The sequence below is a fragment of the Nannobrachium achirus genome (assembly GCF_963921795.1).
Source record: "Nannobrachium achirus genome assembly, chromosome: 16".
NCBI lineage: Eukaryota > Metazoa > Chordata > Actinopteri > Myctophiformes > Myctophidae > Nannobrachium > Nannobrachium achirus.
The window spans coordinates 22,331,105-22,349,141 of NC_137823.1; the positions used below are offsets into that span (position 1 = coordinate 22,331,105).

Sequence of the window (18,037 nt, forward strand, 5' to 3'; positions counted from 1 at the left end):
GCTTTAATCCAGAGCGATTTACAGTAAGCAAGGTGAACATGAGGTAGGCTAATACATCAAACGCATTGAAATAGTAATCTAGGATCATAGGTAAACAGTATAATATCAATACCAATGACATAATCGACGGGGAATTAAAGCTAATAGAAACCACTGCCTCTCTCTTCTGGAAAGGCAGCATGCTGAAATAGAAGCCACAATCATCCACGTTCCACCTCTGAGACACAGAGACAGAAATGGTACTGTCACATAAGTGAGCAATAGTGAAAAATATGTAGATCAGGGGTCTTCAACAGGGGGTCCGGGGCCCCTAGGGGGTCCTCAGAGTTACTACAGGGGGTCCTTCAAATCTTCCAATCCTTTTTATATTAACAATTTGAACCCTAGTGTCCATATTCTGAGAACTTAAGCCAAAAATAGCAGATCGCATTGTGAGCTTGTAGATCGGCTATTTTTCGGCAAAGAGGTATTTAGGACTCCGCTTGTCCTTCCTCTTCATGGAGCTGGCGATGCTCACGGACCACTCACAGCGTTGTTTATGGGCACAAACAAGACTAACAAACATTATCAGAGAATCTGTTATTCATACTCAAACATGATGTTGTTTCTAAGTATAGCGTCTGATATTTCAAACAAATGCATAAGTCCAAATACATCAACAGAGACAAACAATAACATCATCTGGGGATGCTTCTGTTTGCGAAGCTTAAAGACAACCACAACAAGTGTGGCTGATGCATTCTGGGAGCACTGAAGCATCCTGGGAGCAACCTGGGAATGTTAGACATTGTGTGTTGTTGCATCAGATACACACAAGTCAAATTCAGAGAGAGCATTTATCCATTTATACAACGCAGAGAATGCTTTATTCTAGAGTGTGGAGGGAATTTTGCTGGAAGAACGCTATAAAATATTTAATAATTCCAAAAATCTGAGGAAAAGTCACGGCAGATTGTGGTATAAAAGTGACCCTCCAACTTGTGAGCAGTGGCTGAGCATTGTGGAGGAAATATATGTGATGGAGAGATTTACCCATAAACTCAGGATACAAGAAGAACTGTTCCTTGAGAAATGGGAGAAATGGACTGAATATAAAACAGCATGAATGACAACAGAATGACACCACGAATGTTTGACATGGACTAAAATGATGTAATAATGTTGACCCTGTAATGTTTTGTACATGTAATAATTTGCAAGTTTAAAATAAAAAAAGAGAATGCATTATTCTCACGGTGCACACACACAGATCTTACCATGAGGATACCAAAGTGTGTGAGATGGTCACAGAGGCAAATGGTCTTGTTACTGTTGGAGTCGGGAGCCACTCTGCAGCCTTCTCTATTCCAGCCTCCAGCACCATCTAGTGGCCATGAAGAGGTATCACTTTAAAAGTCCCACTTATCACACAACCACTACCACCCACAACCCAAAATCAGGGGTCATCAACACAGCACAGACAAATGTCTCCGCGCCATTTGGTTCCATTTGTACACTCTCAGTGTAACAGATCTGTTATGGTCATTCAGGGCTCATCTCTTTATGTGTTTCTGGTTATTATTGTCTTCGATTTTTTTATGTCCATGGCAAAAAGTGACCACAAGCCAGCATAGCGATGACCCCTGCCCAAAATGTATTATACAAATATACAAGTAGTTTTAGGTCATTGTGTCACTGACAGACAATGTTGAATGTTCTAAAGAGAAGCAATAAGAGAAAAACATTAATACATGTATTAGCATATGAAACAGATGAGATAATAGAGCTACATGATGGACATGAACTGACCCTTCATTGAGAAATCCCAGAACATACAGATGGGACTCGGCGAGGGCTGAAATGACAGAAGAAAAACATAAAATGTACCATTACACAGCAACATCAGTGTTAACAGTGTAATTAACCTAATAGGTCTAATGTGTGTATAAGCACAGTACATTAGCTGTAGAAAATGTGAATTAAACAAAGAAATAAATGAAGGCTTAAATAAAGAGGAATAATGTCCAAGTTAAGCACACAAAAAGTGGAGGAGAGAGGACGTTAAATGAACACTAGAGGCCTGTCCATACGGTCTCCGACCAACAGACTTTTCGTCGGATAGTTCCAACTTTCCGACATGCAGCTTTCCAAACTCTAATTCGGGGTAATGCTCTTCAGAAGTAGTTTCCGACGAAAAGTTTGGTGGTCGGAAACAGTATGGACAGCCCTTGAGGTGTGTGTGTGTGTGTGTGTGTGTGTGTGTGTGTGTGTGTGTGTGTGTGTGTGTGTGTGTGTGTGCGTGTGCGTGTTAGGGATGCGAATCTCGACCACTGAGGCGATACGATACGGACCTCGATACACTGCCAGCGATACGATATAATTGCGATGCATTGAAATCCTGCCGATACGATACATCGCGATCCACCCCTGTTCCCGATACGATGCGATACGATTCACGATTCACCACGATTCAAGCCCAAATCCCAAAATTTACAAAACATAGCGACTAAAAATGTATGTAATTTAAATTCAAGGCAATTTATTGTTTCACTGTAGTACTAGGCTCTGTCTAACAACCCAACATAGGCCTATAGTATTCTGGGAGAACACAAAGCTGCTGGCTATTGTAGAATTGTTTCATAACTAATCATATAGAAGGCCTATGTCATTATTAGTAGGCCTATATGTCTTCAACTGGGAGTCAGGGACCCCAATCCAGGGTTATTACAGGGGGCCTGCCAAATATTTGTGTGATACAGTAGGCTATAATGCCTAGCCTACAGCGAAGGTCCCTGCTTGATCTCTGTCTGAGCTAAGGGGTCCTTGACCTGAAAAACAATAAAGTCCCTCCCTGGTTTGTATTATTATATTATATTATATTATATTATATTATATTATATTTAATCCAGGATTATGCAATTTTTATCCACGACGCATTGTGAGCTTGTAGGTCTGCTATTTTAGGTGCGACACCCTTGTACTGCGATGTATAAATTAGGCTTCTTTCAAGTGAGAGAGTTGCTTGCATCAACAGGAAAGTTGTAGAACAGTGACAAATACTTTGTTTTAAACGCAAGCAGTAGTCCTACAACACCCAGCAACATTGTTGTTGTGTGTGTGTGCAGTTAATATAGCGCAGAAGATGATCTCAATCAATTGTCCGTCGGAGATTCGCTAAGAAACGGCTGTTGATTACATATCACTCGATCAGCCTGTGCTACTCTGACAACAATCAGCGCAGCGGACTTGGATGATATAAAGCTAAGTACTGTACAACTAATCTTGCATCTTTTTAACCCGTGGGGCTGCTAGTTCGTCTGTGTTGATTCACTCGTATTTCGCTGCACTGTCTGTCTCCCTGGTTGCCTGCATGCAGAGTGCAGATGTTGTCCGTCTGTCCGAGTCGCAGCTCGCGTTAAAGACTGGCTTTTGGGGAGGGGGTTGAACGGCTGATGATGGTGCATTCATGGCGCCTCGGAAACACAGGATATAATGAAATACTATAATGGAAGAACCGATACAATCGCGGAATATCCCGATCCAGACACTCACGGTACGATCCATCACGATTTCGGCCGTCTATTGTACCGGTACACACTGAATGAACCGATTCAACCGTATCGCGGACGTTTGTATCGCGATTACGATCCGTACCGGTATATCTTCGCATCCCTAGTGCGTGTGCGTGCGTGCGTGCATGCGTGTGAGCGAGTGTGTGTGAGTGTGTGTGTGTGTGTGTGTGTGTATGTGGTGTACCTGGTAGAAGAGGTGTGCTATCTCGATCTCCACAGGGTCCTGCAGGTTACTGATAGAGTAGTTCCCAACACTGCTGGCTACAACGTAGCTGTTCAGATTCAGACCGTCCTGCTCATTCTGACACACACACAACAACAACAACATATCGTCACTGCCAAGTAATGTTTTACTACGAAGGGTAAACCCTGAAGCTTCCATCGCCTGCGACTTTACAGCAGTGGTTCTCAACCTGTGGGTCGGGACCCCCAGGGGGGTCCCCACATTATTTTGGGGGGTCCCCAGATGATTAACTTAATGTGCAACATTGTTTTCCTCACTCAACAGTAAAAAAGAAAAAAAAGAAAAGAAAAACAAGTGTATAGAGGGCATATGCACATGCGCATACTACGTTTTCCAAATAGCTTGCCCATCACGGTTGGGAAAAAAAAAATACATTGACTAGTCCATTGCAATAGTGTCCCCAATAGTGGAGGGACATTCAAGCCGTCTGAACCCCCTCGCCAGGGGGATCCCCAGACGACAGTGAAGTGACAATTTAAGGACTTAAGACATTTTAATACATAAAAAATAAATTTAAAAACGTAGTGTCAATTTGCAATTAGCTTCTAAGGTAACTACATTTCTTTGGGGATAGCTTTGCTGTAGCTTTAGATATATTTAATCCTGTGTAACTTGTAGCTTAGGTAACATTTCCAAGTAGCTTGCCCATCACTGCAGCTGAACTATAGGATTGGCTCCCCATTAGAGTTAACTGCAACCACACTTGCAATTTCCAATTGCATCTTATTAGTCTTGTTGCCCCACAGGGAAACCAGACTGTAGTTTTTGCCTATTCTTCTCATCATCTGATGTAACCATTCACCCAATCAGACATCACGATACCTTGATATTGATGTCACCCTTTTCCCCCTATCTGATTGGCTCCCCATTAGAGTCAACGGCAACCACACTTATCATTTGCAGTCCCTACCCAGGGGACTACTTATGAAGGCCATTAGAAGATGTGAATAGAATACTTGACTATATTGCCAGGTATATGAATATAAAGTTAGGAGCGCTGTACCGATCCATAATACACTCATCTATATGTAAATGTAAGAAAACACAATCAGACTTGACCCTCTTCAAAGGCAGTTGGATTTCAGTAACAGTTGATCAAGCAGAGTACAGAGAGTTCCATCGCTTTGGACCCTCAGCGCTTGATGAGATATGAGATGAGATGGCTTGGAACCAAACTTTAAATGGACTGTACTTATCGTTGTGTATTTTGTCTTATAGCCTATATCCCATCTTCCGGCTGCCTCTAATCGTCTTGGCTGTGTGTGTGTGTGTGTGTGTGTGTGTGTGTGTGTGTGTGTGTGTGTGTGTGTGTGTGTGTGTGTGTGTGAATGTTTACAGTCCAAAAGGCACAGTGGCACTCTCTCCTCCACTGGTGGAGATAATAAAGAGATGGGTGATGGAAAACCTGTCATAACCTGTGAACACCCCCACCCACCTACCCCTAAGAAGAGGCAGGAAAGTATTCTGACAGAACAACAACTGCCTGCCAAGTACTAAAGGCCCGTTTTATAGTTTTTTTGTGATGGATTTGTGTGCAAAAAGTGAAAAATATCCAATACTATAAGCTAAACTTGTAGTCATACTATTTTCGCAATTAAAAGATAAACAAATAATAATAATGTAAGACAATTTTTGAGCATGTTTGTTTGACTAGAAGCAGCTTCCATCTTCATAATTGTTGTCACTCTGGGTCTCAATCCCAACCCACCTCAGGAGAAAGAGAGCGGTGTAAAGTAACTAAGTGTACAAGTTTGAGGTATTTGTACTTTACTTGAGTATCCAATTTCCAATACTTTTACTTCTACTCCACAATATCTAAGATCCAAATATTGTACTTTTACTTCACTATATTTATTTTGAAAACTAGTTACTTTATAGATTTGATTGACAAGCTCAATCAAATCAAGCTCACAATGCTGGTAGACCCGCTATTTACTTTTGGTACTTTAAGTACATTTTGATACCAATACTTTTGTCCTTTTACTCAAGTAGAATTTGTATTCCAAACTTTTACTTTGTAAAATAGTTTGTAAATTTCGACATTGCAAATGTAGGCCTATCCCCTGGAGCATATATGGGCAACTGGCAGCCCGGGGGCCACATGCGCCCCCCACCTTCACTTAATGCAGCCCGCAGGTTAATATCGGAAAAGGCCTACTTTATTGATTTCAGCTGTTACAATTCCAAACATGCAAACATGACCCACTTTAATTACTTCAGTCTACATTAGTAGTAGCTTAATGACTAGTACAATTCTTTGTATTTAAGTTCTTAAAAGTTAACATAAGAACATATAAATACATTAGAAATTAAAAAAAAGAAAACTTTTCAGGATTACAATTCAAAAATAGCTAAAAAATAATTCAGGATTCCAATTTCAAAATATAAAAAATAGACAATCTACAAGCTCAAAGCGTGTTGCACTATTTTTGCTGTTCTTGACTGTACAGCAGGGGTGTCCAAAGTGCGGCCCGGGGGCCAAATAAGGGTCGAGGACAAATTTTATACGGCCCACGGCTTCATTCCTAATTGTATTATAAACAAGATTCCTTGTTCCCTGTTGACTCATTCTGAAGGGGCCAAAGAAATGCTATTTCATTGTATTTTCTACCTTGCAGTGCACGTCTGGTACCATTTGGTAATGTGAGTTATTTGTGTTTTGTTCAGAGCACACACCTCACAAAAGACCATTATATTAAATATCGATGATGATAGTTAAATAAAATCGTATGATTGCGACGCATATGTAGGCCTATATGTCTTTGTTATGGTCCGACCAAAAGTACATTTTGTCAGGAGATATTATAGTCGGCCCTTGGGTGTTTTAATATTTTCTAATTTGGCCCACTTTGAAAAAAGTTTGGACACCCCTGCTGTACAGTATATGCATTGTGGTCCTCTGGAGTGAGTGTGAAAATATAGTGGCCCTCTCCATCATCAAAGTTTCCCACCCCTGCCCTAGAGTGAGAGCCTTTGGAAACCCACCTGGAAGAGGTTGGTCTTGCTGAAGAACATGAAGTTGATGCGGGACACGGTGGCCTTGTCAGCCTCCGTCAGGGTCAGGTTGGAGAGCAGCGTGGCCGGGAGAGTCACCTGAGCCAGAGGGTTGAGCCGCTCTGACTCAAAGTCAATCTGTACAGGGAGATACGGGGAGGAGAGAGCTTGTAGATCAGCTTTTTATATAGTTTGCTGTAGAGACAGTGAGGAAACAGGGAGAGAGAGATGGGGAGAGAGACATGCAGCAAAGATCGTCGGGAACGGGAGTCGAACCTGCGATGCGCCGTCAGGATACACTTCAGCCTAGGGTGCCTGGACCGCTGGACCACGGCCCAGGTCTGTAGATCAGCTTTTTATACAAGTATAATAATGATAATAACCTTTAAAAAATGTGTTACAAAGTGCTTCACACGATAAAAACATATATATATAGGCATATAGACATTTCACCAATCGACAAGATAGACTGAAATTAGTAGGAGTTAGCACTTGAGAGTTAGCACGTGGTAGTTAGGGCTTGGGAGTTAGCGCTTGGGAATTAGCGCTTGGGAATTAGCACTTGGGGGTTAGCTCTTTGGAGTTAGCACTTATCCACTGTCCAACCATACGCACCCCATTTATCTTGATGTTACACCGGACAGGACAATCTCTTTCAAGAAACACCTGGAGAACACCAAAGCCAAGGTCAACACCCGCAATAACGTATCCTGCGCCAACTAGTGAACTCCAAGTGGGGCACAGATCTACCAAGAATACATGCAACTGCCATATGGCCCTGTGTTTCTCTACAGCAGCCTACGCCAAGACAACACCTGTCCCGTGCCTCAATGCGCTAGCATAGCATTCCCCTAGATCAGTGTTTCTCAAACTTTCACATTTCAAGGTCTCCCCTTAACTCTGACAGGGTACAAATGGAACCAAATGAACTTGTTAGGGTTACTTTGGTTCCATTTGTACACTGTCAGAGTTACAGACTTGTATGGGTCAATTTAGAACCCCTTAAAAGGAACCCACAGAGTCCCTGGAATCCACTTTGAGAACCACTGCCCTAGATGGTACCACTCCAGATGAATGGAGTACACAAAAAGTGGACATTAGACACCCCTTGCATGGCCACGTACAGTAGTACCCTGTACTGCAGCACCCCCTATGCAGGCCCCCATCCAGGGCCAGTTTCTTGCAGACAGTCCTGCCCCTCCAGACAACTGAACGAAGCAAGGGCCAACATCTGGGAAGATGAATGGCAAAGCTATATGACACACAAGCTCTTGACTGGTTGGACATCAATGGAAAGCCTCGCTAGTGGCCACAACCTTGGCCAGGCAACCTGGGGAGTCAACTAATAGACTGCGTGGAACAGGGGTGGTGTCTGTGCAGACAATATGTCCCACCTATACTGGAATGTGCAGATGCCCCCCAGTGCAAGCTGTGGCCTGTGCCCGATATTGGCAGAACGGTGCCCGAAGGTTCATTAGTCCGAATTTGTTAAGAATACTATGCCTAACTCTAACCCTAACCCTAACCTTAACCTAAGTAAACCTAACTAAATTCGGACTAATGAACCTTCGGACTAATGAACCTTCGGACTTATGGGCAGTCCCCGGCAGAACGACATCTGAGATCGCTACGGACTAAAAGAAAATGCACTGAGAGCTAATCTATAAAAGCGCATTATAAGCAGGGAATTAAAGCAAGCTGATCACCAAGCTGCAGTGCAGTCCAAAGTGTCTGGGCTCCGGTACAATAAAAGTCAGATCTCCTTTGGTCTTTAACCTAAAATCTCGACTCTCTAGAAGTGCTTAGCCTGAAGGGTTTAAGAGGTTAAAGCAGGTGCTGCTGCTGGGCCAACAGAAAACAGAAAAAGAAGGCCCGACACACTGCAGCTCCCTGAAGTGCAATTTATTGGAACGTCCACAAGCGGAGTGGAGACTAAAGAATAAAGAGCATATTAGCCTCAGACATCACTTGTGGAATGTGCCAATAAATTGCACTTAAGGGAACCGTACAGTGTGCAGAGCTGTCTGCTGCGAAGGCAATCTGGGAAAGCCATGATTAGCACAAAGCTGGCATCCATCCTCAGGGGCGTCACACCAAATTCTGGGCCCTGGGTACAAGGATTCACTGCAGGCCCCCCATGAATGTTAACTATTGAAAAATAGCAGATATACAAGCTCACAGCGCGGCACCGAGTGCCGCGCTGCGAGCTTGTATATCTGCTATTTTTGAAAAATCTTGAAAATGTGTGCAAGAAAACTATGTCAAGGACCCCCCCCCGATCTCAAAATATTTAGTTCCAGGGACCCCCAGAAGCAAAATTTGAAAATTTTAGAAATGTACGCTTAAAAAACACATACTGTATATTCAAAGATTTTCACACATTGTCACAATTAAAAAAAAATAGCAGATCTACAAGCTCGCAGCGCGGCACTCGGTGCCGCGCTGTGAGCTTGTATATCTGCTATTTTTCAATAGCTAAAGTTATAAGGGCCCCTCCACCTCCTTGGGCCCCAGTAACTCAGTCCCACTTTCCTACCCCTTGTGACGCCCCTGGCCATGATTAGCAGAAAGCTGGCATCCATTCTACCTGCGGGTCGGTGGTATTAGGAGGGATGAAGGCGCTGAACGAGGTCCCGTTAAATATGCTGGTGTTCAGGGCCAGCGCGCCCAGGGCCAGGTGTCTGGAGCTGATGGTGACCGACGGGCCCTCGAACTCCAGCTTCTGGATCAGCTCATCAACGGTCCTAAGAGCCCTGGAGGAGGGAGGAAGAGATTATTACTTTTTAACCCTGCAAGACCCGAATTAATTTCTACTGGCCAAAATATAAAAAAAAAAAATCAGATGGTGTTGTAGGAGTCCTAATCACAAGAAAATGTAATGTTAAAAAATTAATAATGTTTTTGTAAGGTTTTATAGCCATAAATCATAAATCATAAATCATGCTCTAATTTGCATTTTGGGGATATTTTTCACAATATTAACATAATGCACGTGTTCTAGACATTCTAATGATCACGAAAAATAAATATTACAGGCATTTTACTTGTGTTCTAGTGAGGAATAGCTTCAGTTAAAAAGTGAGATGTTGTTCGTCCAGACGCTGGAATTTCAACTTCTCTGGGAGGTGTGAATGTCAGCCACTGTGGGGGGTATTTATATGCAAATATCGTGGCCAATGGCATTGTAATACTAAACAATAGGATTTAAAGGTGATGTTAATGTGAAAAAAGAACAGGAAAACTAATTATAACATTTTTTAAAAAATGATTTAAAAAATGTTACCACTCGTTTATTCATAAGAAAGTTTGCTACATTTTGTTCATTCAAACCAGGCCTGAAATGTCTTCATTTTAGGGGCAAGGCCACGCTACACAGTGGAAAGTAAAAGGTACATGGTAAATTGGTACGATACAAACACAGTGTAAAGTAACAGCAAAGGTGATAAAACCACACCCTCGCCTGGACGGTGATGCATACGTCCAATGATGGAGCCTAATTATTCAAGAAACTGCAGAGTGCTCATTATGCAGAACGTCCCGTTTCACAAGAAATATACTATGTATAAAATGTATTAAAAACCTTTAGAAATAACAGATCTACAATCTCACAACGCGTCGCAATGCGGCACATTGTGAGCTTGTAGATATGCTATTTTCAAAGGTTTTTAAGGCCAAGTTTAAATAGGGCTGAAGTGGTTAACGCTTTGTAATAATAATTTAAATCTACAAAGTAACCAGTACGTTTCCATATACTTGTAGTGGCAGATTCATCTGGGCTCCAGAACAGAAAAGTCGAAGATACTATGAACTTCACCAGCATTTTTAAACTGCTAGTGCAAGCACTGTGTCACAGAGACTCCAGCATGGCTGATGTAAGGTGTCTGGGTTAGTACACAGTCAAATCAATTTCACTGGGCGATGTGGAGGCTGAACCGTTGGTTGCATTTCTAATCAGTGGCAGAGTACTATTTATTGTGCTCGACTAGTTGTGGTTTCATGCTCATTTGAGCACGGCTGGAGAGCTTATTTCAAGATAGTTTTTTTTTAATGAAGCAAATCGAAGTTGGAAAATTTGATATAATGTCAACAGTGTTGGAAAAGTACTCACATATTTTACTTAAGTAAGAATATCAATACTGCAATTTAGAAATATTCTGTTATACTGTATAAGTAAAAGTCCAGAATTAAAAATGTACCTCCGTAAAAATATTAAAGTGTTCAAAATGACAAAATGTACTTAAAGAACCAAAAAGGTACAAAATGTTTGAAAATAGCAGATCTACAAGCTCACAACACGTCGCATTGCAACACGTTGTGAGCTTGTAGATCGGCTATTTTCAAACAGCCACGGTATAAAATAGGGCTAAAGTGGATTAATGAATGTTTTATAATCATTTATATCTGCAAAGTAACTAGTAACTAAAGTTTTGTACTGGAGTAAAAGTACAATATTTGGATCAGAGATGTAGTGGAGTAGAAGTAAAAGTATTGGAAATTGGAAACACTTAAGTAAGTTACTTTACACCACTGAATGACAATAACATATGAGAAGGGGAGAGGAGAGGAGAGGAGAGGAGAGGAGAGGAGAGGAGAGGAGAGGAGAGGAGAGGAGAGGAGAGGAGAGGAGAGGAGAGGAGAGGAGAGGATCTTACATCTCAGAGTTAGCGGCCAGGGCCTGGTCAGAGCTGGTCATGACGTTGGAGATGATGGTGACCACTGTGGTGGCCAGGGTGGCGTTGATCTTGGCCACGTTGACCAGCTCCTTGACCTTGGTCACCACTTTAGATACCTGGGCAGAGGAGACACGAGACACTTTAGATCAGGGGTCTTCAACGTTTTCAGGCCAAGGACCCCTTATCTGAGAGGGAGATAAAGCAGGGACCTCCCCCCCCCCCTCCCCACTACATACTGAATACAATTGTGTTGCAAATTGTCATCGTCATTTTCAGACATTTAACGACTTTGATACTTACATTTGACCTTTCACTCTGTACTTGGTCTAATCTTTTTTTTTTTTTTTACCTCTACACCAAAACTATTTGCCAAAAATAGCTGATCTACAAGCTCTATTTTTGGCTTAAGTTCTCCTCAGAATAGGGATACGAGGGTTCGAGTTGTTTATTTAAAATAATTCTCCTTCAACCCCCTGTTGAAGATCCCTGCTTTAGATACCTTTTCAGAGGAGACGTGGATTCGTGGAGGGGAAGTGGATTCAACAGAAGCAGCCACACACACACAACACACATCCCCGCAAGAGGAACCCTTGACTGTTGATGCTGCAGCGTGTACAACATGTGCACGCTCCAAACAGGAAGTATGCTGGGATTCTCACCTCGTCATTGGACAACTCGTTGTTGGTGATGTCCGCAAGCTGAACCGCCACCTCAGCCGCATTCTCTGTGCACACGCACGCACGCACGCACGCACGCACGCACGCACGCACGCACGCACACGCGCACACGCACACACACACACACACACACACACACACACACACACACACACACACACACACTGGTAAGACCTGTGAAATAAGTTAGGAAGAGGCCCAATTTCTTTCAAATATGTCTGCTGTGCAGACATGGAGAGGAGTGTGTGTGTGTGTGTGTGTGTGTGTGTGTGTGTGTGTGTGTGTGTGTGTGTGTGTGTGTGTGTGTGTGTGTGTGCGCGTGTGCGTGTGCGCGTGCGCGCATGTGTGCGTGTGCCTGTGTGTGTGCATGCACACCTGCTGACACCTCGATAGTGTCGATGTCCGTGCAGTTCTTGAAGTCTGGAGCCGACCAGTAGGACGAGTAGTTCTGACGACTGATCACACTACGAGAGAGAGAGAGAGAGAGAGAGAGAGAGAGAGAGAGAGAGAGAGAGAGAGAGAGAGAGAGACAGAGACAGAGACAGAGACAGAGACAGAGAGACAGTAAGATGGCGTTGCATTTTCACGTTAACCCTGCAGCCATGATGTCATATTTCTCAACAGAATATATGGACTGCCTCTTGAATGCACTCGCAATAAGAACTTCTAAACCAAACAGACATTTTAATGCGATCCCTAAAGCGTTGCTGACTGTGGATTAGCAAAGTGCTTTGTGGTTTAACGCTGAAGAGCAGCTGTTGTTGAACATTATTTCCGGTAAGATGAAACGGCTAAATTTATGCTCTGTCCCAGGATGGGCGTCGTATATACGCTGAATAAAGCCGATCTACAGGCTCAGTGCGAGCGCAACGCGGGTTGCATCGCAACACTTTGTGAGCTTACAGATCATCTGTTGTCTTTGCGCGACACCATCGTAAGGATAATGAACGAGGCTTAAGTAAAGTGCTGCCCCCGAGTTGTTGCGTAGGTTGTAAACCGTCATGACACTGTATAAGATCTGAATATTCAAAAGCACTTCATACTGATGAAGACTTGCAGTGGTGGAAAGTAACTAGATACATTCACTCAAGTACCGTACTGTAAGTACAGCTTTGAGGTGCTCTTAGTAAGAGCATCTTACTTGCACTTGCGCGTGCGTGCAAGTGTGTGTGCACATAGGCTACAGGGTATGCGTATAGAAATGTTTATATATCCCTTCCTGTAAATTGCTTACTTAAGCTGTTTAAATGCACATTTATTCTGAAAATATACCGAAATAAACACATTCCATTTTCATCGATGCCTCAAGCCTTTGCCTATCTCGCCCATTTAATCTTTTCACCCATAAAGTTGTGTAACTTTTTGCAATCCGTGGAGACATAATTGATATGCACCGGTGGCTGTCTGGACTCAAAACGGCCCACTTAATCACCGACAACCGGTTTCTGTTTGTTAATTTCACTCGGAAGTTAAATTGGGTCCCATCTGTTGGCATAAGGTACGGACCCAGGAACGCTCGCAATTTGTTTTGTTTGTTTTGTCAATGATTAATGCAGGAAATTATCTCCCCGCCGTCGCCGGGGCGCTTGGCACTCCCTCCCCTCCCCTCCTCCCGATGATAAAAGAGCAAGGGCCTTAATAAATTAGATCTCAAGAGCACCTTGTCTTAGAAATATCGCAGATCAGGGGAGGAGATATAATGAGAGTCTGTGTTCAGGTGTAGAGGGGAGGAGAGGAGATAAGACGGACATGATGGACGAGGAGAAGGGATATCCCTCTCCCAGGGACGTGCTGGCCATTGGGAAAAGCGGGTTAACTCCCGAACTGCCGGTTCAGGCCGGCCATTAGGAAAAAAATGTAAATAAAATGTCGGCCTTTGTTCCATTTTGGGGGCTGGGCGGCCAACAAAGTAAATCGTCACTGTCAGGCAGAAACCTTGTATCTCCAAGTTTCAAATTTGTGCATTTTTTCGCAAAGCAAAGCCCTGCTTCATCATACAAGGCCGTCGCACAAAAGTAGTGAAAACAGCAGATCTACAAGCACACAACGCCTCGCGGTGCGAGGCGTTGTGTGTTTGTAGATCGGCTGTTTTCACTAGTTTAAATAATTTTTAAAATGATAAATACAAAACAAACGGTTTTGGACATACAAGGTTTCTACCCGACAACGACTAAATATAACTCATGTAATAAGCCCACTGGCTTGTCACAAATCTTTGAGTAGCAGCAGCGCTATAGAGAGAGATCTCTCTCTCTAGCGCGCAATGAGGGCCTCTCCAACTCTTTTTCCCGGGCTGAATCAGGGGCCCAGCATGTCCCTGCCCTCGCCTCATCCATCGTGTCCGACGAGGGGAGGAGACCAGGGGTCATCAACATGTCCGTACACCGGGGACATGGGGACTGCACGTCCCCGGTGTACTAAAATGGCTTTTTTTTTCTTTTTCAGAGAGACAAATCAGGAGAAATTTCAACAAGTTGATTGAGAACAAACTGTTCTCTGTCCCAATAACACACCCCACAGGATCTAGCGCCAGTATACATAGGATGTCCGTCAGAGGGCAGCGCCCACTTAGAAGACCTTACTGTTGTACCACTTTGCCCCTAGTAGTGGAGCGACGCGTTAATAAACCTAAATTAACAATCTTTGATAATAGGCTCTATGCACAGCAGCCAGAGCGGAAATAAATTGGCCCTCTTCCTTCCTTCACAGGTGTTACCAATGATGCTAATTAAAGGAGTAGTTCACCCCCAAAATGACATTTTCTCTATCGATTACTCATGCCATGGACACTTTAGTTCAATCATATTTTTTGCATTCCTAAGACAAAAATGTGATTATAGTAACTTTACCCCCATTTATTCTAGATGGTGTGTGTGTGTGTGTGTGCGTGTGCGTGTGCGTGCGTGCGTGCGTGCGTGCGTGCGTGCGTGCGTGTGTTAGTTACCAGGTCCTGCTGGCTCTCTGCTCCTTGTTGGGGAAGCAGGGCAGGTACTGGGTGACCGTAGGTCTGGTCTCTGGCCAGAGGTAGTGCAGGGGGCTCTCCTCTGGACAATGCTCTGTACACCACACACACGCACACGCACGCACGCACGCACGCGCACACACACACACACACACACACACACACACACACACACACACACACACACACACACACACACACACACACACACACACACACACACACACAGAGAGGCAGGGGCTGAAATTTTGAAAAGGGCCTTTTGTGGAAATATCGAAAATAGCAGACCTCCAAGCTCCGAGGTTGGCTATTTTCGGTGTGTTATACCACACTGAACTAAGCATAATCATAAGCATAATTTCTACACAGAAAGAGCAATTCTTTCAACATAAGATGCTGCATTCAAGTCCAGGAGAGTTTGGACAAGACAATTCTCTTGAATGCTGCCTTCAGGTGTGGCATGGAAAGGGGGGGCATTTGCATTTCTTTCACCATAGTAAAAATATGATTATTTTGGGGGTCACAGCCTGAAAAGGTTGAGAACCACTGGTTTAAACAGAAATCGACAGCCTTGCCGTTAGTGTCCCTCCACGCTCTCTCTTACCTATAGACTTGACGTCGATGGAGCTGTAGTGAATGAGCAGCCCGGCGCTCATGGACGCGTCGCTGTTAGACAGCCGCGACGACACGGCCGCCTCCCCCAGACTCTCGTTGGTGGTGAACCGGTCCACTAGCAGAGCCTGGCAGGTGTAGCTATGCAGGGGAGGAGGGGAGGATTATGCATAGTTCACTCAAAGTGTATCATGCCTACCCAGCCAGCACGCCCACATGGGTCCCGCATGGGTACAGGGTGGGCTTCCCTACATGGGCCCCATGTGGGAATGTCCGCGGTTTCCACAAGGGTCCCTCGTGGGTTAGCCCACGTGGGCTCTGTGTGGGTTCTACATGGGCCCTGGGTCGGCCCCACCTCGGCTAATTTATATGGGACCCAGGTGGGAACCACTTGGGCTAGCCCACGTGGGCTCAACGTGGGTTCTACATGGGCGCTGGGTGGGCCCCACCTCGGCAAATTTATATGGGACCCATGTGGGAACCGCCTGGGCTAGCCCACGTGGGTTCTATGTGGGAATGTCCGCGGTTTCCACAAGGGTCCCTCGTGGGTTAGCCCACGTGGGCTCTGTGTGGGTTCTATATGGGCTCTGGGTGGGCCCCACCTCGGCTAATTTATATGGGACCCAGGTGGGAACCACTTGGGCTAGCCCACGTGTGCTCAACGTGGGTTCTACATGGGTCCTGGGTGGGCCCCACCTCGGCAAATTTATATGGGACCCAAGTGGGACACACTTGGGCTAGCCCACGTGGGATCAACGTGGGTTCTGCAGGGGCCCTGGGTGGGCCCCACATCGGCAAATTTATATGGGACCCAAGTGGGAACCACTTGGGCTAGCCCACGTGGGCTCTGGGTGGGTTCTGCATGGGTCCTGGGTGGGCCCCACCTCGGCAAATGTATATGGGACCCAGGTGGGAGCCGCTTGGGCTAGCCTGTGTGGGCTCTAGGTGGGTTTTACATGGGCCCTGGTTGGGCCCCACCTAGGCAATTCTATGTGGGAACCATAGGGGATAAACGTGGGATCCAAGTGGGCTCAACCTTGCTCCTAGGAAGATTTTAATGGTAGACTAAAACAGTGTTTGACATGAACTGTGTTAATTATTGAAACACCTAAAATACATTTTGGATGAAATAGACAATATACTGTATATTTGACAACGTTTATTACAAAAATAAACAAGATAATACAATACAATACAATATAAATAAAGATAGCAGCAGCATGAAGGCAAACAGATCAAATGTGCAAGTGTACATACAGTACATTTAAAAAAACACTTGAAATGCAAAAAGAGATATTCCCATAATGCTCCACAGACTGCTAACAGAACAAAATAAAGGATAAAAAATGTACAAAAACATAAATTGTGTAAGAGGTGCATCAAAATCTTGAATTTTGTAACAAAACTCTGTGATGGATGGATCCTGTGCTGCACTGAAACGTCCCACACCTGTCCTCAGGTGATTGAGGGTTGTCCACTCCTTATGGGGGAGGTGCTGGTCAGGAACATCTGTGAGATCCTTGATGAATTGGTGAAGCCTGGACGGTTCTGCTGCCTTCCACTGGTCTGGCCATCTTGCCTTCACCCAGGAAGCCTTAACCTTAGATATCTCCGACATGGCAATTCCTGAGTCTATGGCAAAAGTCAAAGAAAGGATTAGCCACAAGATATGAATGTAAAGTAGTCATTCTATCTTTAAACACACTTACACACCAGGAATGAGATTTTATTAGGCGAAATGCCAGTGAAGTGCATTGCGACGCATTGTGAGCTTGTAGATCGGCTATTTTCAAATAGACAAAATGTATAGGGCTGAAGAGTTTAATGTAGGCCTATGTTTTATAGCCTAATAATATTCTAAATAATTAACTAGTAACTAAAGTCCAATAGTGTAGTACACAGGAGACAGACCATTTGGCAAGCGTGTGCACATTTGATTCTTTGTAAAGCCAGGTGACGATGACCCAAAGTAAACCCCCACAATAGCAGAAATTTGCATCTCTATAAGCAAGTTGAGTAGGCCTATGCTATCAGCTGCCTACTGTCTACGTGCCTGCTGACTGTGGACAAACTGGTTTTGAATGCTCAATGTTTTCAGGCCACGGACCCCTTAGTTGAGAGAGATGAAGCAGGGACCACCAAAACCTTTACATAGATTCCATGTAGTTTCATCATGACAGGAAAATCATCATTGTATTTTGGATCCATGTCGATTTGTGTTTCAGATATTTAACCACTTGAACAGTCAATACTTAATAAAGTTGACATTTCACTCACTACTTGGTCTGCTCTTTTCCCTCTCTACAAAACCTCTTTGCCCAAAT

At 44.0% G+C, this 18,037-nt stretch overlaps 1 protein-coding gene across 3 annotated transcripts in view; it reads right to left on the bottom strand.

Moving 5' to 3' along the window:
• Positions 1 to 18,037, bottom strand: part of adgrg6 (adhesion G protein-coupled receptor G6) — a 196,172-nt gene that overhangs the window by 55,121 nt on the left and 123,014 nt on the right. For all 3 annotated transcript variants that reach the window (XM_080744043.1, XM_080744042.1, XM_080744044.1), the window contains 10 exons: positions 15,706 to 15,854; positions 15,084 to 15,195; positions 12,515 to 12,603; positions 12,122 to 12,186; positions 11,442 to 11,578; positions 9,377 to 9,542; positions 6,781 to 6,927; positions 3,736 to 3,852; positions 1,789 to 1,834; positions 1,257 to 1,363 (listed from right to left, as the gene is read on the bottom strand). In XM_080744043.1, the coding sequence (XP_080600169.1) occupies positions 1,257 to 1,363; positions 1,789 to 1,834; positions 3,736 to 3,852; positions 6,781 to 6,927; positions 9,377 to 9,542; positions 11,442 to 11,578; positions 12,122 to 12,186; positions 12,515 to 12,603; positions 15,084 to 15,195; positions 15,706 to 15,854 (1,135 nt within the window). The remainder of the gene's footprint in view (positions 1 to 1,256; positions 1,364 to 1,788; positions 1,835 to 3,735; positions 3,853 to 6,780; positions 6,928 to 9,376; positions 9,543 to 11,441; positions 11,579 to 12,121; positions 12,187 to 12,514; positions 12,604 to 15,083; positions 15,196 to 15,705; positions 15,855 to 18,037) is intronic.